The 22,585-nt window shown below is 46.0% G+C and overlaps 3 protein-coding genes across 4 annotated transcripts in view; 2 read left to right on the top strand and 1 right to left on the bottom strand.

Annotated features, from left to right (window-relative positions):
- Srp72 (signal recognition particle 72) overlaps window positions 1-7,615 on the top strand; it is a 37,330-nt gene extending 29,715 nt beyond the window's left edge. Inside the window, exons 15-17 of the mRNA XM_077687986.1 lie at window positions 1,185-1,304; window positions 3,078-3,117; window positions 7,395-7,615. Of these exons, the coding sequence (XP_077544112.1) occupies window positions 1,185-1,304; window positions 3,078-3,117; window positions 7,395-7,539 (305 nt within the window). The 3' untranslated portion in view covers window positions 7,540-7,615. The remainder of the gene's footprint in view (window positions 1-1,184; window positions 1,305-3,077; window positions 3,118-7,394) is intronic.
- A 64-nt stretch (window positions 7,616-7,679) lies between these two features.
- LOC144156151 (protein O-linked-mannose beta-1,4-N-acetylglucosaminyltransferase 2-like) lies at window positions 7,680-10,304 on the bottom strand. The gene has a single exon (XM_077687987.1). It carries the CDS (start codon window positions 10,049-10,051, stop codon window positions 8,351-8,353), a length of 1,701 nt encoding a protein of 566 aa, XP_077544113.1. The 5' UTR covers window positions 10,052-10,304; the 3' UTR covers window positions 7,680-8,350.
- Window positions 10,305-12,109: 1,805 nt separating this feature from the next.
- The window catches only part of LOC144156152 (R3H and coiled-coil domain-containing protein 1), a 20,819-nt gene continuing 10,343 nt past the window's right edge, over window positions 12,110-22,585 (top strand). Inside the window, exons 1-10 of one of the 2 annotated variants that reach the window (XM_077687988.1) lie at window positions 12,110-12,172; window positions 12,261-12,343; window positions 12,756-12,902; window positions 12,976-13,137; window positions 14,060-14,807; window positions 16,993-17,083; window positions 17,156-17,237; window positions 19,021-19,088; window positions 19,287-19,382; window positions 21,017-21,157. In XM_077687988.1, coding sequence (XP_077544114.1) covers window positions 12,152-12,172; window positions 12,261-12,343; window positions 12,756-12,902; window positions 12,976-13,137; window positions 14,060-14,807; window positions 16,993-17,083; window positions 17,156-17,237; window positions 19,021-19,088; window positions 19,287-19,382; window positions 21,017-21,157 — 1,639 coding nt within the window. In that variant the 5' untranslated portion in view covers window positions 12,110-12,151. The other variant, XM_077687991.1, reaches the window with a different exon arrangement.

Genomic DNA, 22,585 nt, shown 5'->3' with positions numbered 1-22,585 from the left:
GAAAGGTTGCATTTTAGTGAATGTTGAACTCTAGTCAAGAAAGCTTCAAATGAGGCTAGTTGCTGCATACTTGCAAGAATTGCATGCAGAGGTAGATGCACGGAGACAGGACTAAGCAAAAATGACACTAGACCCGCCGCGGAAGCTCAGTGGCTAAGGCGTTGTGCTGCTGAGCACGAGGTCACGGATTCGATTCCGGGCCGCGGCGGCCGCTTTTCTGATGGAGGCGACAAGCAAAAACGACCATGTGTACGAGATTTTGGCGCACGATAAAGATCCCCCGGTGGCCAAATTAATCCGGAGCCCTCCACTACGGCGCGCCTCATCGCCTGCGTTGCGTCGGCCCGTTAAACCCTACAATCAATCAATCAAATCAAAAATGACACTAGATGCAGTGTGAACTTACAACAAAGTTTGTTTAGAAAATCGCTATTATAGATTGAGTAACACCTGTTGGCGGGCTAGTTGGTTATTTATTGTTGGTGGGATTGCGCTGGTTAAGACACAAGATGGACTAAAAAGGGCACATACACATGTGCAGTCTATACGCCAAGTGTATGTGTCTTTTTTAGTCCGTCTTATGTTTTAACCAGCGCAATACAACAAATGATATAGATAGTATTTATGTACATGTGACGAGTAGGAAAACAAAAATCGAAGAAACGAAAACAGGTGGAGTTCACACCAAATTCAAGTATTGATAAGGCATGTGCGTATAGATGGTTTCATGCTAGCACATAGGGAATCTTTTTTTAAAGCAGCACTGATGGCTCACTAATGCATGTGCCCTGATTGCCTGGACATCCCAAGCACTCTTCCTATCAGCCACCTGTGATGCAAGATTGATTGCCAGGTGAACTGACCAGAGTGCAAGAGCTGTGCAGCACAGATTCGAGCAGTGGTTCGTCTCGACCCTAGAATGTCACGTGGGAAAATTGTGGTTGTGAGTCTTATTCTTGGAATTGTGGACTCTTCTGCCATTTCATGCTCTTTTTGGCATTTTCTTTTCTTTGAACCTATTTTTCAAATGAACACTGCTTTCACTCTTATTCTCCAGAAAAAATGCTTCTTGCCAAGAAACTTGCATTCCAGGCAAACATAGCAGCATTCTTGCTGCTTTTCAACCATCAGGAAACAAGAATGAGTTGTGCAAGCTTGCAATGTGCAGATCTTGTGCTTTGCAGGCAAATTGCCCAAGAACTACGATCCAAATGTAGACCCCGATCCTGAGCGGTGGCTCCCACGGCGAGAGCGTTCTACTTTCAAAAAACGCAAGGATAGAAGAGCAGCCAGCAGTGCCATAGGTAAGGAACCCTTTCATGGTTTGTATGTAACCAGAGGAATTTGGCACGCACAATCACTAACTGCATGAATTCAAATAAAGCACAAAAAAGGGCAACTGTGAAAACAAGACCATATACAGTAATCCTATATATATCAAATGCAAGGGGTGGGAGAATGGTTTCATATGTAGGTATTTTGGTATTCAGAATTTCACTAGTATAGATTACTAATATGAACACTCGCATGTTCCAAGGAAGTTTTCAGTATTGAGGCACAAATCGTGGAACAGAGAAGCAAAACAGAAGAAAACACAAACTCATGGGGCACATAAGCCATCCTTGAGATGTCATCGTGTAAATGTGAGAGCTTCACTTCATATATAAATACAGCTCAAAAACACGACACAGAGGAAGGCAGCAGGACAAGTGCTGTCCTGCCTGTCTTCCTTTGTGTCTTGTTTTTTTGTGCTGCATTTACAATATGAATATGTACCACTTTGCCCAGCTAGCCACTTTACCTTTAGAGCATTACTTGTCACCAAGTTGTGTTGCAGAGTGTAGTGCGACAGCGGCCTCAGGCCAGCTCTCCCTGGTTGCACGTGGTTGCACGCTGCCTATGAGGCAGCGTGAAACCACGTGTGCATTGTTGTGCTTCTCTAACTTAGGTTAAAACTGTGCGCCCTAGGCCAGCGTGTGCCATCTAGTGAACGGCCTCCAAAGGCAGCGCCTAATAAAGCCGCGACACGTCGCAGTCAGTGGAAATTTATGATGTTTTTTTTGCCATGGGGTTGTGATGCAACGAGATTTTTCATAATGAGCCAAGTAATGCTCTGCACTAAAACATGGCAAACAAAAAGAGCACTTGGTGTGCATCTGCGGCCCAGTGCCGTAGATGCACACCATGTTGACCTTGGAAGTGCAGTTTTGATAGGGTAAAGAATTGGGGGAAAAGTACCCAGCCTAGGCAATGCTATGTGAACTGTCGGTGGCTTAAAGGGCAACTGATTAGGGATGCGGAAACTTTGAAAGTTATCTACCAGGACCATTTGCAGCTCAGGTAAAGGAACAAAATCCTTTGCTCCTTGGTTGCTGGAGATTCATGGTGCGAGGAAGGAGTCGTTCTCAAAGATTGAGGCCTCCGATGAATGGAAGGCAAGACCAGGGAAATGAGCAAAGTCTCTGCTGGTAACACTAGCATGCAAGAGGCAACATTCACTTCTTCCCCACCCTCAACTGGTTTTACAAAGTAGCCTGCTGTCAAAGAGCTGTCAAAATATAAGCCACACTGCTAACTAAGGTCATGTGTAAATCGGGCTTCGCTGCTTTAGATAATCAAAAAAATGACATCACATGTTTGGGTGCCACGCTATTCGAGGTGCTTGACTCGCCATTTGTTATATTGAACATCCAATGATCTGAGTTTGATATGGCTGCTTGTGCGCAAGGTCTACACTTAACATACCCGTTGTTGAGGTTTTAATACTTTCAGTACGAGCAGTGATTTGAAATATCCAAGTTCTAATATAAACGGGGTCGACTGTACAAACAAGGAATAATATCAATTTCGTTTTGCTATGTATAAGCACCGGCAGCAGTTGTTTCAGGTCCAAGGTGCCAGCTCATCTGTGTTCTTCTCGTGCCTTCATCTGTCATTGTGCTGATCTCAGATGAAGCCTCGCCAACTGACCCAGCCTTGTTGCCCTCCCTGCTCAGTAGGCGTTGCTGCTGTAATCAGCCAGCTGTTGTGTGTTTCATTGGTGCGTGGTTTTGTGACACTCAGTTCTTTTGTTCCAGGGAAAGGCACGCAGGGAGCCGTGGGAACAACCTCGGAAGGGTGGGTGGAATCTCTGCTACGTCTAATCCCCATTAGCTGTTCCGGTATTTTTTTATTGTTATAAGCATTGGGCATTGACTCATTACAATCTCCCCATGCATCTTGAGGAAGACGGGTGCAGCTGGCTTTCATTGTTTTTTTGTGTGTGTGTGTGTGTGTGCGTGCACGTCAGTGTGGTGCTAGGTGGTGTCCTTTGCAATGCTCATGGCCACTGAGTGTCAGTAACAACGTAAAAACAACACTAGATGGGCCATAAGTACAGAAAAAGAAGCATTTAGGAGTTGCCACTCCACGGCATCACAAGCGCAAGTGAGCAATCAAGCGGAGAAACTTTAGGAGGGAGGAGGCGGTTTTTGGTACCGCATGCTGGATTACGGCAGGAGTGGCTTCCAATCTGTCACTGCTCTTTCGCATTGAAAGCTGTTGAGATACTGGGCATCTCGCATTTTAATTGCTAATAGGCAACAAATACCCTACCTTGACGATTTACATTTTAAGCATCAAATACCTGCACCCCCACTGTAATGCATCAGGCACTGTGAGTATTGTAGGAATAAGTAAATAAATATACAGTATAACATCGTTACAACAGACTATGATAGGGATTACGATTTCAGTATGCTGTAAAAGAAGTATGAGCAATCCAAATACTGTTACTACAGACTGATGGAATCGTAGGGGAAGTCTGTTATAACACGAGTTCGGTATTTTCAACTGTTAACACGAAACAAACAATAAAAGTATACTGGTCATTTCTCAAGATTCAGTTAACACTGAAACAGGTTGGCATTTAAGGCCGACAAATTTTCAGAATGACTTGGGTTTTTTTGGTGGTTTCATCCTTCTGTGACGCTCTGAAGCACCTCACTAAATCACACGGACGAGTCTTCTTACATTTGCTGCGCTCCTGCTGTATGGCACCCTCTTCATCTTTTCATTCACCCATACCATTAGTACTACTGTTTCACTTCGACCTACAAATGCCTTCTCATCGTCTCCACATGAATATACCGTAAAGTTCCCAGAGAACACCCTCCCCCGAAACATCGCCCAAACCCCTTTAGTTGTGAAATATTCAATTTACTAGAAGACCCCAAATATCACCCACTCCATAAAATAGATTACTTTTGCACCTATAAGTGAACAAAATAAACGTGAATCATCTGTTAATGTGTTGGTGCGGTCACTTATTTGTCTTTTCTGCACTTGACCTGAAGTTCATCCTTCTCGTATTTTTCTCTGCAATTGTGGTTGGCGATGCAATCACTTTTTTGTAGTTTTTCGCACTTGACCTGAAAGTTTGTCCATCCCATATTTTTCACTTGATATCTCTGTACTTTGGATGGGCGCATTCCTTTGGAACTTTACGGTAAGTGAAGTGGAAGTAAAGGTCCTGTCGCTAAGCTTGGTGATTTAGACATCTGTATTGTATAGGGGCTTACATACATTTTTTTTTTGTCAACTATGGTATCTTTTACATATAAACATCTGATCTGATCTGTTGTTCCAACATTGTTAAATTAAAACTCCTACCTCTTAACTGCCTGGACATGATACTTACAACTACCGCAAGTGCATGACTGCGTGCACTTAAAGGGAGACTGAAGGCAAATAGCAAGTTGGGCGCAGACGAAAGTTCATCTGCCCGGAAGCCCTCTCGGCGTTTATTCGGCGGCGAAAGATGCTTTAATTGCCGAGAAATTAGCAATTGACAGATGCATTTCATTTCTTGCGCCCTTTCAAGACGTTTCGCGTGACGTCAACGGTTGCTGGAAGTGAGCGAGACAACGGTGTGGTCTAGCAGAAAAAGTAAAACTTACCGAGTGAACCATCGCGGCCGCAGGGGCCAACGGTCACTCACTTGGTGCATATGACAAAACAGCTTGCTCGCCCCACACTTCGTTACCTGCCACTCTCTGTGCGTCAATCTTGGTGCCACACGGGAGGCAAGATGGTGGTTAAACAATGTGAATGTTCCGCGCAGCCTTCTACTTTACATACAAAGTGTCTAGTGGACAGTGCAACTGCAGCAAGAACGACGACATGGGAGTTGTTCTGATTTGCATTCTCGTGATTGATATTCGGGTTTTAGTCGCTTCGGTGCATTTGGCGTAACAACTGGGCGCCATCTGTTAGTTTAACTTGTAACAGCGTGCAACGCTAAATTTTTTCTGTCGCGATATGGTAATGATTGTGCCATCTGTTGAATGTTTTGCGAAGCAAATTTCCTATTAGCCTACCTGCCAGAAGTGTGCCTAGAGCTTTTACGAGCACCCAAACCACTACTAACAAATGCCTTGGCACTGGTATGGAATGAAAAACATGCATAACATGGTAAAAATATCATTTTACCTGAGTACACATGGTAGTGAAAGGATAGCAGCACACAACGCCCTGAATGGAAAGACCAGGTTTGACGCACACATTTTATTCAACTTCGAGACAATCAAGAAATGGTTTTGAACAAACACATCATCGAAGCATGTGGTTTGAGGCTGAAGCACGAAATTAACAGGCGATCGATTGCCTCCTGTTCGCCGCAAGGGTAGCACTCACATCTTGCGATTTACGGGGACAAACAAGTCACTTCATTCCGGCGCAAGCTGAGAAGGTTTTTAAAGAAACTTGCGCACATACCCAGCGTGGGGTCGAATTGCCGCTAGTGATGATTCCAGCGTAGTAAACACAGTTCCACCCGCAGGAGCGTGCCATCGAATTTTATTGCAAACTGAACACGACCACAACACACGCACAGCTTCAGCCACCACCGGCGTGGGTGCGAAACTTCATTTGGGCAGACAGCGCTACGTGAGGGAGCAACAAACTTGTTTTATCAGACGCAAATTACTGTCCACAGAAGAGCGGAACCGTGGAAGGCCAACACGCTACTTGCTGCCATGATGTAAACAATGAGATAGCAGATGTGACTTCGCCCAACCTGCAATAACCATCGCAACCGCCACCGGCACCGTGGCTTGGCAGCTTGTGAATGTCGGCATGGCTTGATTATAACTGCACATTTATAATTGTTTATGACTTATGAAAGTGAACATGCAAAGGAAGATTTTATTTGTTTCTTTGAGAGCGTGTGTGCGCAGTTCTCGTTCTGTTGTTCGTCGCGTGAATCTTGGCACATCCACTCAGTTATTGTTTACTTCATCTCTGCTGGGCGACTGATAGCTTCACATTTTGATTATTTACGCAATTATTTTCAAGGTACTGGCCCCGAGACTGGTATATACATTTTCTGCGGATGCCAATCACTCTATTTAGACCAACTTCGGTTTTGTCTTCAGCGTCTCTTCTACAGTGCTAGTTTTTGGCAAGCGAAAAGTCTTGCTTCTACTAATTCGCAATTATATTTAGTTGTTCCAAATTGTTTTTGTTTGATCACTGTTGTAAACTGTAAATGCCAACACTGTAAACGTATGAAATACAGGTTTTCCCAATTTCAAAAGTCCGCCCTAAGGGTGCAAAGATAGACTTCCTAACCTTTTACACTAGTCTGTTGTATACTAATGTACGTTGTAACAGAATCCGCAGTAAAAGAAGTTTAATCAATCGCATAGATAGGAATACGAACCAAACACGGTAAATCAGTATGCTGTATCCGAATATCTTTTGTAAACAGATTGTTGTGAGGTTACACTGCAGCAGTACCAAATCCATGAAATTTTTGTGAGTGCATGTGTGGGCACCCTTACCCAGACCTGAAAAATAAAGGGCATTTGACAGTGTACAAGTTCTGGGGATTGAAGCCACACCCTACTGCTTCTAAAGCGAGTCGAATTACTTGTTGATAATTGGTTTTCGTGTTTTCATAGCTTGCTAAAAGCTCCAGGTGGGAAAAAAAATCATCATGGCTTGCCGATCTTGCAGCAGTAAGAAAACACATGGCAGCAAAGAACAAGGCCTTTTTTCCTGCCCCATTTGATCGTGCCGGAGCGCAGTGTGAGAGTGAAAGCCTAAGGTTAAGCCACATGACGGCAGCTCGCGACAAGTTGTAGCGCTGCACAATAGGTGACGCTGCTGTAGGCTGCTGTACCACTCTTGGATGCATTCTGTGGTGGTGCTGGGGACCAATGCTTTGTTCTCTGTGGCCACAAGAAATGTGTTGCCGGGTGCTAACGAAACAATTTTAGCCACTGGAGGCTGTGCCTCGAAAGGCCTGCATCACTGAGCAGTGGGCCAGCCAGGACTTGTGGTCAGGAGTGGTGGCCTGTCTTTGTGGTGCACTGCGGTGGTGCTGACCCCGGTGGGTGGGACTGCTTGTGCAGGGACATGACCCAGCGAACAACGCCCCTGCCCAGCCCAGCAGCGGCCCACTCATCTCCCGGCGGCCAGGCGCAGCAGCAGGGCCCCAGGCAACAGAGGCCCCTGCCTGCCCAGAAGAAGAAAAAGAAAAAGGGGGGCCGCTGGTGATGCCGGTGGTGGGGGGGCGTTTCCCAATGCCACTATTGTTTTTTATAAAGCAGTTTTCATCGCCACGATTCAAGAAGACGGTGTCTGGGTTTTCTTGGACGAACGCCTTTGGAGGAAGAAACACCGCACAGTACAGCACGCAAGAAATGAAAATGGCTTTAATGGACAACATTTTAGCCAGTCTGCCTTCCGGATAGGGACACAATTTAGTTAGTGTACATTCACTTTTTCATTCGGACATTTCTGTTTAACGTCCCTAGGAATTTTAGGCTGGTCAGTTGTTGGCATAGGCGATATGCCGGCAATTTCTGCATCCGAGCCGCTCCTTCATCTGAAGTCTGCGAGTTCAGTGTCTTAGGGGAGCTAATAAGTAGGCACAGCACCTCTCTGAGCAGTATCCGATGCCTGTTTGGGAATATGATGTGGTCAAGCATGGTGTGCGGAACTTCGAGATTTCTCATCGCCGAAAACAAGTGGTCCGCTCTGCAGCGTGCTTATGCACCTTTGCATGACAGGCACACAAGGCCCATTTTGCCGATAGAGGAAAACAAATCTTAAAACACACTGCAACAAGCGAGCTTGAAGGACAAAAAGTGGGACTTGCAAGCTTTATTAGGTGTTATGATAATGTTCTCTTGTATGCATTTGCGGTTTTATCCTCTGTAGCTTGCAGGAGCTGCTATGCTCGTTTTACAGAAAGTGTGTCATAGCTTATAGGTTGGGAAACTAATTTGGTTGACCAGGGGTATAGTTTTGTAGCCATAAGTGCATTGCATCACTAAAGAAAATGCTAGCTGTGGCAGCCAGTGTGTCAATACTGGGAGTTTGTGCTCTCACAGCTGGGAGGAACTGCATTAAAGCTGCCAGAATGTCCATTGCAAACTGCTTTTACCCACAGATAAAAGGCACGTTCAGTGGTATTTTTAACCAACACAGTTGAATCTGTTTCAATCTTTTCAACTCCAGCACCACTTTGCAGCCATACTTCGTATTGACACTGCTTAAAACCAATGTACACTAAATTCCACGGCTGCACCCAGGAAACAGCCAGCTGCTTGCTCTCATTAAAAAGGTGGCGAATTTCACATTTCAAGTCCACAACAGGTCCTGGGAACATGTTGGGCTGGAGTGAATTGCTTTCACCGGGAATGTGATGGGCAGTCAACTTGTTAAGCAGCGGCACAACTGATGCGTCGACCGCCGTGTCTTGGTAGATATGAAAAAGCCAGTTGGGGTTTTCGCAGCAGAGGTGCGGCGAAACTTCATCAACTTGGAGGATTTGCTCCTGTGTTTCCAATGGCAGGTGGTGTATTCCTCCAAACTGTGGTTCGTACTCTGGGTGAAACACAGCTTTCTGCTTGTCAGTATTTCGCCATGCCGCATAGGCCACGTTTATTTCGGGAAGATGAGCCAGGGTTTTGTATGGCGTGTAATTGTCGGGATTAATGCCATATGGGAACATTTCCAATACGGCTGAGCCTGGCTGCAAGAACATGAGCAGTATCAGTGCCGAGCCGTGCATGCCCACGAGTAGTCTCGTCTCCCTCAACATCATCACTACGGAATGTAAAGGCGCGCCCTCAAGGTCGACAACTAAAGGCTCAAGGTCTGTGTGCTCTTGCACCATGTGCACCAGTTCATCTATGTTGGTGATAAGTCTGTTTTTAGTTCTTGATATTATTAGTGCACGCCTGTTTGCCTGTAATGTCACTGGCACATTTAAGGCATGAAGAAAGAATTTGACGAAAGTTTGAACCTCTGACCCTGCTGTTTTGGTGTGTGCATAGAGGGGACCTTGAGGCACTGTAAATCCATACTGGTACCACGTGCTGTCTTTACGCAAACCAACAATGGCCCTTTTGAAGCGGTACCATTCGCTCATTTCCCCGCGCCGCAGGATTCTTTGGTTCTTCACGAGGGTTCTGTACAGCTGCCAGTACGGACCTTTTTGCCTTTTATCGGTCAAGAAAAGAGTCAAATTGTTCAGGCAGTTTTGTATCTCCTCGCTACTGCTACAGCTACGCAGCTCGCGGACTGTAGAGAATATCGGAATGAGGTCATCGTGTAGCACGTGCATAAGGTTGTCGGGGTTGAAGCGGCTCATTACGAGCGTTTCGGTGTGCACAACCACAATGGGATGCTGCGAGATCGCCGATTCCGGCAAGTCCACAAACTTGAAATAGAACGCCCCATGGTCGCTCACAGACGACAGGTCGGTGAGTGCAGGATCGTTCCTTCCGTTTAGGTCGCCCACAAGAGTTGTTCCCGCGCCGTGAAGAAAAACGAAGTCTCCGGTGTCTCCCCGATAGTACAGGTTTTTGAAAGTGCACGTTCGCGCGACATGGCTGGGACCACGGCACCACACAGAACTTGACAGCTCGTCCGGAATGTGCCTGGGATGTGCTCCTGCATGTTCATGTTGATTCCCAGCGTGCCAATTCACGAAATCGAGTACGTGGTCGATCAGCAAGCACGTCAATACACAGGCCACGAGGTCGTAACTTAGCTTCATAGCTCTCACTTGTCAATGGGCAGCAAATGACGCGTCGGTGGCCGCAAGTGGTACGCCAAATGGCAGACCGGTCACGTAGCCGAAACATAGTTAAAAGGTTTAGCGAATCTTCATGACCCGAACCATGCAGACGTGCACAGTTGCACAGTAGACCGCTCAAAGTTTGTACGAACTAGTCTGCCTGCGAATGTCGCATGCGCATGCATGCGTCGCAAATCCAACACGTCAGTAACCATGGAGGAAAAAAAAGCTTAGGAGAGGCCCCCAGCTATCCCCGCGCATTGGCAAAAGTGTGGAGGAAGTCACGTGTTTTCGGCGGCCATTGGAAGTCTCGTTAGCAACGGCGTCCTAGCAACAGCCCGCCCGCCGTTCGCCAGTCATGGAGGAAAGGCAGCGCCTGCCTTGTCGTCCGATTGCGAAGATTGCTGCTTCGCTTTGCTGCGCTGTGGTCTTGCGGAACTCGAAAAGGATGCTGCGAGTTGCGACAGCTGCGCCGAAGTGAATATGTCATTTAATTTCTACTTGCAAGTGCACCTTGTACCGCGTCAAGCTTTTGCTCCGGTCGCGATCACGACGCGCCTATTGAAGTGCAGATGTCGTGAACGCGCCGTCCCGTCGTACGCGCGGACACCCGTCAGGTAGATTTTCGGGAAGTGATACACGGTGTGCAGTACGCAGGCGACTTGCAACCGAACGATTCGCAACTCATTTTTTGGGTTATCGCCGCTGCAATATATAGTTTGCTAGGCCGGCAATGCCTTTGCAACTGTTACAAGGTAGATTCCCAGTTGATATAATTCCATCGTCCTATTACCTTAGTAGGTATCCGTCTGTTGACTGGAAGAGTGCTGGATCTGGAATCTGGATCTTTTTGTGGTCTCGCTCTGGATTTCGCTTTTCAACGCTTCATACTGCGAGGTTAGTGTATGAACGTTTTCAACTGATATCACCTTGAATTTATTGACACTGAGACAAGTTGAAACTTGGCGAAAAAAAGTTTATTGACGCCACCCACCCTCTCATTTTTTATTACTCAATAAAACGTTTTGCCTCCTCCTCCTCCTCCTCCTTCGCAAAAAATTATATCGAAGGCACGCGAACAACGGTAAAAACATTCCACAATTTTTTAGCGTGAAATCTGCATGAAGTACTGCTTACCAATATATATAGAACGGCCGTTTAATTGACTAGTCATCTCTGGGATTGCCAGTGAAACTGCAACGCAAACTTGGGCACTTTCCAGTCCGGTAGCCGCACGGCGTTCGCCCACTGTTTGCGGCGTTCTCCATCGCTTGGGAACCTATAAACGGCGGCGATTGCAAACAAAGGATGAATGCACACCAATGTACAGCAATACTTGTCAGCGGAATGATGCACTAACCGGTGGAGAGTGACGCCCAATTCCTTGGGTACCGATCGCGACTTGCAGCCTGGCACCGAGCATTGCGGCATTGATAGAGCGAGCCGCTTCGCAAACCTGCTGCGGCCACACTGAAGACGTGTAACAGTGTAACCGCGCGTTTAGGTTCACGGTCACGCGCTGCAAAACGGCCTTCTACCTGCCTATCAGCTGATTTCCGCCGGCTCGGCGCTGGCAGATGCAGACGACAAGAGAGGCGTCATACAGGACGGAGGAGGCGGAGAAGGTGCACCGAGAGAGAGAGGCAAAAAGGGTCCGCCAATGGCATGGAGGGCCAATGGGTCGCCATTCGACTTACAGAAATGGCGTTTCCGGCTGCGCTGGGTGTGACGTCAGGGCCTCTCCTAAGCTTTTCTTTCCTCCATGTCAGTAACTCAGTAAGCAGAACCCATCCTCCATGGCAGAACCTTAAAATTCAAACAAGGGGGGAAACGGGAAACACGAAAACCAGAAAGCTAAACAAGCGGAGCAAGAGAATAGGCATTTACCATGCCTACTCCAGTCACCATTAGAGAATCAACTTTATTAAAACTTTCACAAAAATTGCGCGCATTAGAAACAAAAAAGAAAGAAAACAAAGGTAAGTGATCTTACTGATCTTACTTCCAAACACGGCTGCGAAGCGGCGCTTGCTTTTCTTACTTGGCCTGACGGCACGGCTTCCGGTTAATAAATCCAAAATGGCGGCCCAGGAGTTGCAGGTTAGTGCGACGCTTGAAAAGTTTGTGTGCTCTTGCAACGATTTATGTTGATTTCTGACCTTTATGAATAATGTATTGTTACACGTAGACAGTCGACGAGCAAAAGCAAGTCTTTGAGCGAACGGTCTTGGCTGAAATAACGAATTTTATGCAAGGCGATGTTCAAAACAGGTAATGTGTAAATATGTTCGTTTTCGCTCAAGTTATTTCGCGTTTGTGCGAAGTGCCTTCCCCTGTCATACCCTCTGTGTGTAATTAGGGTGTTGTGTCACACTGTCTTTACGTGGAACTGTGTGCGTCAATTAGGCATCTTCGATTATCAGTGAATGCTCGCGCCGCGTTCGGCCGGGACGCGTAGTTGTGTGGCGTTCGCTGGAAGTCTTGGGACTGCCCGCGGATTTGTTCAAACCTCTCCATCACGTCCACCGACGAGAGCTTGTGGAGGGACTTTAAGACTGGTTACTCTAGGAAGCCCATTGTTAGGCATGTGCCGTCTTCTAAGTAAAAGTTATGACACGCGATTTTAATGGTGGTCGACGATTTGATGTGATCATTTGGTTCCTTCTCTTCTTTCCTTTTTTAGTGTGCTGTTATTTCCAATCCTGCATAAACGCGAAAGGTTCCTGACCCACAAGGTTGTTGAGGAAAATTTCCAAGAGCTCTGCAGTTTCTCCGTGGGAAAGCAGGTCTACCGAAGGACAGTTGTGTGCCTGAAGTCGCGACTCATTTCGTAAATTACGCCATTTATCTGCATGCTTTACCCAAATAGTATCCGTTACCCCACTAAATTGTTTCCTTTTCAGGGCATTCAACGCCGGCCACTGTCAAGATGAAGCAGTGCGCCAAGTAGCTGTGCGGCTTTGCAGAGAACAAGGACTACCCGTGGATTTTCTTTCGCATTGCGTGAGGCAGCCACATCCTGCAGGCAGGACGATGCAAGCGCAAGCAGCACCCAGACCAGCGCGGTAACAGTCTTGTCTTGCACAGACCTCTCGTTAACGCTTACGGTTTGCATTGTCTGGCTAAAACTGAAAGAGGCCCATAGGAGCATGCCAAAGTAGTTTTTCTAGATGTGGTTATGACTAAAAAAAGCACGGTATTTAATGCCACTTGTGTCCAGACCGGTTGTGGTCACACGTGCCCGGGAAGCATGATGTCAGTGTCAAAATTTTGACGTGATGCACAAGGTGGAGCACTCCGCACATGCCAACACCAGCCAGCGCCTTGGCTACACCACGGGAGCCCAGGCATTGGCAGTTTCGGGCGAGGTGCTCAACGTGTTACGCTGATGCCGATGTCGAACGGGCATTTGTTCTGAGATTTCTCGTGCGTGCATATATGTTATGCATATATGCGTGTGGATATGTCACACTGAATGGTTATGGCTGAAACTTCCTGGGAGATATCTCCATATACAAGGGAAGCTTTTTACATAGTTATCTCAGCGTTGAAATTTCGTGTCGGTATTCTTTTAACTAGGTAAATACTTGTTTCTTCCCCTCTTTACTCCCTTTAAATTGTGCACAACCAGCTCTTTTAAACTGTACTTGTTACCTGCAAAAGTCATGCAGAAGTTATGCCGAGTGAATTGTTAAATTTTTCGGTAGAGCTATAAGTGCAGCTCCCATATGTGACGCCAGGCCAGTGTGTGGGTTATATAATTAGGTTCAGCAAGGCTTGGGAGTGGGCTAGTTGGTGTTTTAACATCTTGAAGTGCAGAGGTGCGCTGCCTGACACGAAACGTAGAACAGGGTGAACATTGCGCCTCACCTTGTCTGTTTTTGTGTTATTCACCCTGTTCTACGTTTCGTGTCAGGCAGCGCACCTCTGCACTTCAAGATGTGGGTTATATAGTCAAGGCTAACGCATGCTGCTGTTTCAATGCAGGCAGCGACAAAGGCGTCCAGACATGCAGGTGTATGTCCCAAGGGGGCGTAGAGCGGAGGCCTTGCAAAGTGCTGTGGCATCTGAACAAGCTGAGGCCGTGGCTTCGCGGGGAACCGCAGAAATCCGGGGAGCTGCGACACGCACTGCAGTCACCCACAGCGAGGCCAGTGAAAGTGCTGACATCCGTCCCAGTGGTGCAAGTTCAGATCAGAGTGAAGTGGTGTTTTCTGTTCAGTTGGGCCCAGCTGCTGATGTGAATGGTGTCAGCAATGATCTCGAGTGCAGCAGCATGGAAATCGACACTAACTGTGACATGCTGTCGACGAGCGCAAATTCTGAGAACAGTGATGGTGCAATCCAGGCCTGCCTGTCGCTTTCACAGGAAAGTGTTTCTGTGTGTGACTACGGAACAGCACTTGAAATTCCACCAGAAGCACCTTTGTTGCTTTCGACTGACGTGGCCGACAGTGGAGGCCCGGAAGAAGTGAACGACCTGTTGCCAAAATTGCAAGCTGGACCAAGCCTGCAAGTTGACCCGAGTGCTGCTAACAGTTGCGAGTCGATTAAATCCGCATCACCCGAGGGGCCTCAACCTGCAATCCCAGTGGCTCTCATGCAGTCGGATTCTGTGCACACAAATCCTGAAGGAGGCGGTGGCAGTCAAGTCAAGAACGACGAATCTGAAGCTACATGGGATAGCCTTTTCGATGAAACAGGCGAATGTGTAGATCCCACAGCTTTAAAGGATGTAAGTGAGCTTGGAGGTCCACTTTTAAAGCAGTACCACCATGTTTAAACAAACGTCATTTAAGCAGAATTTACTTCTAATTGAGAACATTCAAAATCCTCCCAAAGCGCTAATTTTCAATGCAAACATTTCAGTTGAACCAGCGCTAGCATGATAGTATTTAACTTGTGTGGTTCTCGGCATTTTCTGTTCTTGCAGGACGTAATGTATGTCTAATATCTCTGTCACACGGCAAACCTAATATCGTTCAAAGCGAATGGCAATAGCTGTAAATCACATCGGGTTTGGCCTTGCAGCTCTACACAGCGAAAGAAATTTCATCTGATGACGATAGCAGTGACAATTTGAAAATTCGCAAAATTGCAAGTTACTCTTGTAAACTTGCAAGTAATGTTTTTATACCTTATAATATTTGTAAACCAAGAAACTAATAAAATTTTTTTAACTAAAAAAGTGTATCACTGCTCCAGGAGACATAGGTGGACATCGTAAGCAAAGACAAGTGACCAACAAATCCGAATCTGGGTAGCAGCAAACATAGCGGAGCTGAACGGGCGTGTTTGCCTCCTTTTCTATAGAAAAACAATGTGCAGAGAAAATATTTACCTACTGATACTATACACAGTGCTATTCAGTTTATTAAATGATGGGTTAAGGCTGTTAAGGCTAGTCATTCTGTTCAAAAGCGAATGTCCCCTGGACTCGTTCAGTCACTAAATGCCATTTGCATCACATGTCATTGTGTAGCACCAAACTAATGGCATAGGTAATATTTGCCATGTCATGGTATCAACCTAAATGTCATTAGATTTGCCATGTGATGCTGGTGGTATAGTGAATTCAGCAGTGCAGCAGGAAATGAAAACGAGTTCACATCCTGTATTAGAGCTAAATTACCTATGGGTCATTGATAACAGGCTTCCATCACTTGTTTCAGACTTTTCATTTTACGACTTTTCAAGACGACTTTTCATTTTAACATCCGACAGTGCCCCCGGCCCCCCAAAAAAAGAACTCTACAGCTTTACTTTGTCTGAAACAAATGCAGCTTCAGTGGTTTTGGCTTACTAATGTTTATATATGCAGGTGATAGATATGAAACGCTTAATTAAATGAACTTGTGGGTATTAACAACAAAGTATAAGTGAAACTTAGCTAAAATGAATTCATGAGAGTATGTTTTAAAAGACTAAAGGAAACCTTAGAATTTAAACAAAATATTTATGGCTATTGTTTGCATTATCTAGCAGGTTCCTCACATATTTCGCAGCTGGGAAGGACGGGTTCATGCTTCCTGCACTAGTGCAATCAGCGAAATGGTATTTATAGACTGAGTGCATATGTTTAGTGCCGAACCCTTTCCCATCATTGATGGCACATTGCACAGAGCCTAATCTTCGAATTTTGTTGCTTATGCGAATAGTAACTGGAACGTTGTCTGCCCTGGCTGAAGCGTGCATTGGCCCCTAGGTGTGGATATGACTTCAGCTTCAAGCTGGGTCAAATGTGGCACGCGGGTCGAAATTAATTGCACCAGTCGGCGTCCCGAATTAAAATCTGAGGGAAATACCAAGGTGTGTTTGTTCAGGTGACACGAGGAAGATGTGCGTTTTACCAAAAAATTACTTGAATTGAAATTTCCTGTAAAAAGAAAACTGGTTCAACCAAAACATTTTTGTACTGGTGGCAAAGCAGTGTCGGCGGGGGATTTCAGAAGAGTTAATTTTTGTTAAATGTGCTCTGAAGGGAAGTTTTACTGTATGTAGATGCCTTTTAGTTTTTGCCGTAATGCAGCCATGCATTTTTTTGTAGCAAAGCAGTGACCACGTAAAGTGACAGTGGAAAGCGAAGTGTTTGAGAGTGTTGTTGCTGCTATGACTAGGCATAAGTGAAGTTTTGTGGTCATTAAAATGATGAGACTGTTTGATGCTTATTGCTTGGAATGGTTCAGCAGTAACTTGTGAAGCAAAAAAGAAAAAGGCATGTGGTGGGGGTGTTTTTATAACATCTTTAAAACAATTGAACGATTCTTCATGTAAGCGTGCCACCTCCCTTTGCAACAGGCAAAGTGCAGTATGACGTGCTGACAAACCCTTGGTACGGCTGCACCAAGGTTATCCGCAAGCATACAGAAAGGTAGAGCTTTGTGTCCCTTACCTTTCTTGGCTATTATTTAATTCTTCAGATCACCAAGGCCTTGGGTGAAATAAAGGTGCATGAGGCGCAGCTCGACTACACCAAGTTTGAACCTCGCATGCCCGACCTCACTGCGTCAGGTTCGTACTTGGCTTTCATTGCTGCATGAGCCTCTGCAGAGACGTGTGACAGCGTGGGTGGCACATTTTCAGAGTATGGGCACATTCTTGAGCTCTACAACTTTCCTGCTGAATTTGAGACAAAGGACCTAGTGTCAGCATTGTCGTCCAGCAGGTGAGTGCTCTGCTCATGGTGGCTTTTAGCCGACTGCACTGCCTTTCTCTGCACTTGACCAATCAAAGTTTTATGCTATCTCATGGGTACTATGAATCAGTGTGGTGCCATCCTACGAGATGCAGATGGAAAGGCAATGTGAATGAGAACAATATGAAGGGCAATGTGATGGGAGTGAGGATTGGGGATTTGAAAACCCAGGTTGTTTCGGATGTACACTTGTAGGGTAATGCACCTGCGAGTTCAGTTCTTGCTACTGACACTGCAAATTTAGGCCGTGAAATTATTCAACTGGAATTTGGCAACTTAAGTTGGCTAACAATGTTTCTGAGATGTTGGGAGAGTAGGAGGGAGGGTGGGAAGGGGGGGGGGGGGGGGGTTACTGCACTACTGTGTTGATCATGAACAGGCCCATGACAAACCAATTGGAGATGGTGCAAAATGCCAAAAAGCTGCAAAGTCAATTTCATGTATTGCCATCATATCACTTAGGCTGTTTTACTTGCTAGTCGTACGTGGGCAGTCCAGTCTGCTGTTGCAATAGAAATTCTACGGCCAAAAAAGAAAATGGAAGCTGCTTTGAAGCATTCCTGGGTAGTGCAAAAGTTCGATATGACTGACCAGAGGCCTATTGTTCTCGCATAATTTTTTGCACAATATCCGTGTGTTGGTTGCCCTATCGCATTATTTTGAAGTTCAACCGCAAATGGATGGCAAGTGAAACAGGTTGACGGGCATTCACCTTGGGTGAAAATAGTGCAGAGGAAAATGACAGACAAAGGAAAAAGGGAGACGAAGCACAATTTGTTTTGCAACCTAACAGTCCCCCTTAGTTTGCTATAGCTTTTACCGACAATAGAAAATTGGCAGAGGCACCACTAATGACTCTGTTCGGGGAATTAAAGAAAAACTGTTGGTGTGTTGCCACACTACTTTACCTTTTTTTGGTTCATTGCCCTTAAACAACTTTGCTTTTATTAGACAGTAGAACCTCATTTAAAGAGACACTGAAGTGATCTGTAACCATTGCTTAACTACCTTACCTGATTCTAGTGTAGAGTGCGTAGACCATGTCCCCAAGTTTATTTGGCTAATTTACATACATTTTTAATGAGAAAAGTCTGCTTGAAAGTGCCTGTTTCACTTGCACTATCCCCCCTGCTGACTTGTCAAGTCCACAGAGAGTGTAAATGCTAACATGCCAGTACAACCTACATGCAAACGTACAAAATGTCAATATTAATTATGAAGTGGGTGAAGTTCTGCAGGCTCGGACAGCACGGCAAGAGATTGCAAGTGACGGTGATGTCATTATGGTAGGTGGTGCAGTAGTCGCAAGTGGGCTTTAGGCTTTTGCTAAATATCGAAATGATGGATTGCATTGGTTATACTGCTAACAAATTTCCTAACTGGCCACAGTAAACTTTGGGAGTGTTGGGGGGGGGTTTGACATGACTACTACTTGACCTGAATTACTGCTTAAGCTGGTATTTACAAAGGAGGTTTTATTTTATTTGGATGTAGTTCCTCATCAGACCTGAAAGTTTGAATTTCGTCATCATGGTCACCTCAAAAACCTGTGGCAGACCAGTTTGTAGGCTTGGCTAATTGGTAGTGCAAGAGTTCACAGTGGCTCTAGATGGCATAAAAAGAAGTTTTTTTTTTGCTGAAGTGTGCAAAGCTGTTCTGTTAGTGAGTGCGATTATTTCAAAGTGTAATGGAGGTGCAGTTGACTGTCATGCTTTTTTCTCTATCCCTTCCCTCTCTCTCTCTCTCTTTCTAGAGACCAGTTCAACATAAAATGGGTGGATGACACACATGCCTTAGCTGTATTTTCTACACCGTTTGCTGGTAAGTTCTACAAACACAAGCTATGCGCATGCACCTCGTGGCACTGAGAAAAAAAAGGGCTTGGGGAAGTGCTTTTTGTTGCATCTTGCGTCGTGATCACACACTGATCATGGGCTGAACATTGAAATGTGTTGGCGTGCTTGTTGGCTGCCTGTTCATGTGTACAAGTATTGCTGACAGACCGCTTTTGCCTCACAGCGACAGAAGCCCTTGGCCTACAAACTCCACTTGTTAGGATGAGACCTGTTGCTGAAGCCTCCAAGCAGTCCAAGATGAAGGTGAAAACGTGTGGCGGTGAGTTTTGCCTATTTCCCTATAACTTTTCCCTATTCAAAGCAAATAAGTGCAATACTAGAGTTGTGAAACCTGTCTTTCAGCTGAGCTGAGCAAGGTACATTGTTGGGCACATTAGTTCTATAACTAAGCTACAGCACAAACAAGAAGCCAGAGATGGGGCACTTGTGTTCCCACCTTGTCTTGGTCTGTCTTTTTGTTTGTGCTGTAGTTCAGTTCTCAGCTGCTATTCTCACACAACTGTCTTTGATAGCAGCTTGGTCGCCATTTGAGCCCAAAACAGTTTGAATTGTGTGGAATTGAAAAGGCTGAGAAGGACCATTTGGGCAGTGTCCTTTTCCACACGTGAATGGTTTTCTGGGGGATTATTTATTGTTTTTTTTTTCTGTAATGTTTGTAGCACTTCATTTACTTAGTTCCTGGGTGCATTTGACAGGGTTCTTGATTAAAGCCGATCCACGTGACGGGCCAAATTGGTGTTTTGGACCGCGATCTGTGCATCACGAGATAGAATGTCACCAGTTCGCACGGACCAGCATTCGACCGGGCAGAACCGTGCTCCTCGCAGTCCAAATATTTGCCGAAGCCTTTCCTTCCGCAGGACCGCGATATCAAGCAGAATGGTCTGGCAACGCCAACAATGTGTGGGTGGAGCCAGGTCCAATTGCACCAATAGGAACAGTGTGCCTGTTTCAAAGCGCTCGATGGAGCCTGTCAATCACCCACAGTGGCTAGGCTTACCATTGCAGCATAACTTTATCTACGGGAAGGGTTCGGTTCCAGCAAGTGATGGCGAACGGTGGTGAGCCGTATTTGCAGCCCGAGTCACCCCCGTTGTCGCCGCTCATCAAGTCACCTTGTGTGAACGACGCCGGTGGCTGTGTGAGCGTGCCAGTCCGGCATGCATGCGGGTGGTTGTTATTGTGGGGATGAAACGTTTCGTGCAGGCTTGTGCATTTCAACATGTTGTTGCAGCCAAACGGCGCCTGTGGTCAACCTTCTTGTTTGAGAGTTCATATGGTCGGCCGCTCGCGTCCGCTCAGCCGGCCTGCCGCGTGGATGCACTCTGCGCTGGATCGGACCACGGCGGACCATGACGTCGCATGACATGGCCGATCATACCACGGACTCAGTCCATCGTGTGGATCGGCCTGTGGCCACCAACTCCTGTAGTCTCTCACATGAATGAGTCAGTGTGCAAGCTATCTCCCCTTGCACAGAACGTGTGACTGCTCGGCAGAGTAGGCCAAGTTTGTTGATAGCCGTGCTTAGCGCAGCCTAGATTTTTCAAATTGCTAGCTTCTTGACTAGTTTTAAGCATTGCTGTCTCGGAGTCAGTTGTGGACAGTTCTTTCTTGTAGAATGTTAGCACATGCAGCTGACGCTTTGTTGTGCTCCTTGAAAATGTGTGGTTGTGCTACGCCCAAGATGACTTAGAAAAGACGCACAGGCTGAGATAAATGTGCTGTGCATAAGTGCACCCAGTGGCCCAGAGCTGTTGCAAATGTTTCAACGCGTATGTTTTGCAGCAGGCTGCAACGCTAGTGCACATTTGCGAAGCAAGACCATTGCTCCCAATGGACTGGCTAAATCTCAGTAGCGACTGCTGCACCTACGTATATGTTTTTATGCAGAGTTCTTGATGCCGTACAAGCCCCGGCCACAGACATCTGTCTCGGTTGCCCGCCGGATGGTGAGCGGTGCCCTGGGTATGCGTATGAAAGTGGACGACGAACAGCGAAAGAAAGAGCTAGCAATGCTGCGAGATGCGAAAGGTAAGAGGGATCATCCCTTGTGTTGTGCACAGTATGATTGGAGACAACAGCAGGTGCTGTGTATGTTACAAGGCTGCCATTGCCTGTGCCACCTTATGGGAGTAGTCTCCAGTGGAGCCAAGCTTGTTCCAGCCGAGTGCTTAGATAAGTTGAACAAGTGGTAGTGTTTGGAGTACTTGGCGAGGTTCCTGCAGGCACAGTAGACAAAAATTTACTTCAGTTGAACTGCATTGCTTGCTTGGTTGGCGAAACCTGAACAAATTGGTCAGCACAAGAGTGATGTCTGGAAACTAAACCCAAAGCACAGCATTGCCTCCAATTGCTTTTAGTCGTTAGACCACGGAATCGATTTCTTGACGACGGCCATCTAAAATTTAGACAAACTTAGTTGGAGAAAAGGGCTATCTCCCTCCCGAGTTGTGGCGCATTCAGTGGACAGTACAGAACATTCGAGACGTCCCTTTCTACCTACACGTGCAGACTGTGCAGACTCTGAGACATTCGTGCATTGCTTTACAGACGTTGCGGCAATATACCCAGTCACCTCCAAATGAGGAACTGAGCTTGTTCTGAAACAGTGGGCTTCTTGTTTGCTAGATTTTGGTTGGAATTATTATTTCCTTGGTTTTTTTCTAACAAAACAGGTAGATCTCTGTTGAATGTTGTTCACCTTTAATACCTTAGCTTCGTCACTTGTATTGACTAAGCAAGCTCACCAGCCGAACTAAGCGGTGTTGTACTGTTAAAATACAGTTTAACCACTTTTTGGACAGCAGGACACATACGTCCCAATTTCTAATTTACGTTCTCGGCACTGTTGCTCCGTGAATCTCGTGCCATTGCGTACGGTTCACAACTTCACCTAGCAACTATAGCAGAACATTCTGCATGCATTTTCCTAACGATGCTGGTAAAGGGAAGTACGCTGCAAGACAAGCAGAATCCTTTGGTTTTTTAAAGTCCATGTCTGAAATTTTTGCGTTTTTGTGAACTACTTTCAAGCAGGGAAAAAAACTTCTCTCGAGCAAATATTGTCTTTTTTGCACTAGAGTAATTACTTACAAACAACCGATACCCGTGTTTTGTGATTTATGAGCATGTATAGATAAACGAAATGCTTTTTATGAAAAGCAGTGCGATTGGCTCCGCGACCGATCGGGGGCTGTTCCTACCGCACCGATGTTATTTTTATATAAAGGTAAGAAGAAATATTTCCTGGCTGAAAAAGCACCTTCACTGGAACAGCTTCACTGGGATATGTCGACAGTTAGCATGCCTGCGCTTATAAATCAGAGCTTCAACTTCTGGTGGTGCCGCTAGTGCTCAACCAGCAAAAATAAGTCCACACTAACTACACACTGAATGTGTGCAACGACCCCCTGTGTGAGAGTTTATTCGCACCATTTCACCAGAAGAAGTATCTGCGCC

Source organism: Haemaphysalis longicornis, unplaced genomic scaffold (genome assembly GCF_048455015.1).
Source record: "Haemaphysalis longicornis isolate Haplotype H1 unplaced genomic scaffold, Haemaphysalis longicornis Haplotype H1 scaffold_1, whole genome shotgun sequence".
In the NCBI taxonomy this organism is placed as follows: Eukaryota; Metazoa; Arthropoda; class Arachnida; order Ixodida; family Ixodidae; genus Haemaphysalis; species Haemaphysalis longicornis.
This window is presented reverse-complemented; position numbering and strand designations above follow the sequence as displayed.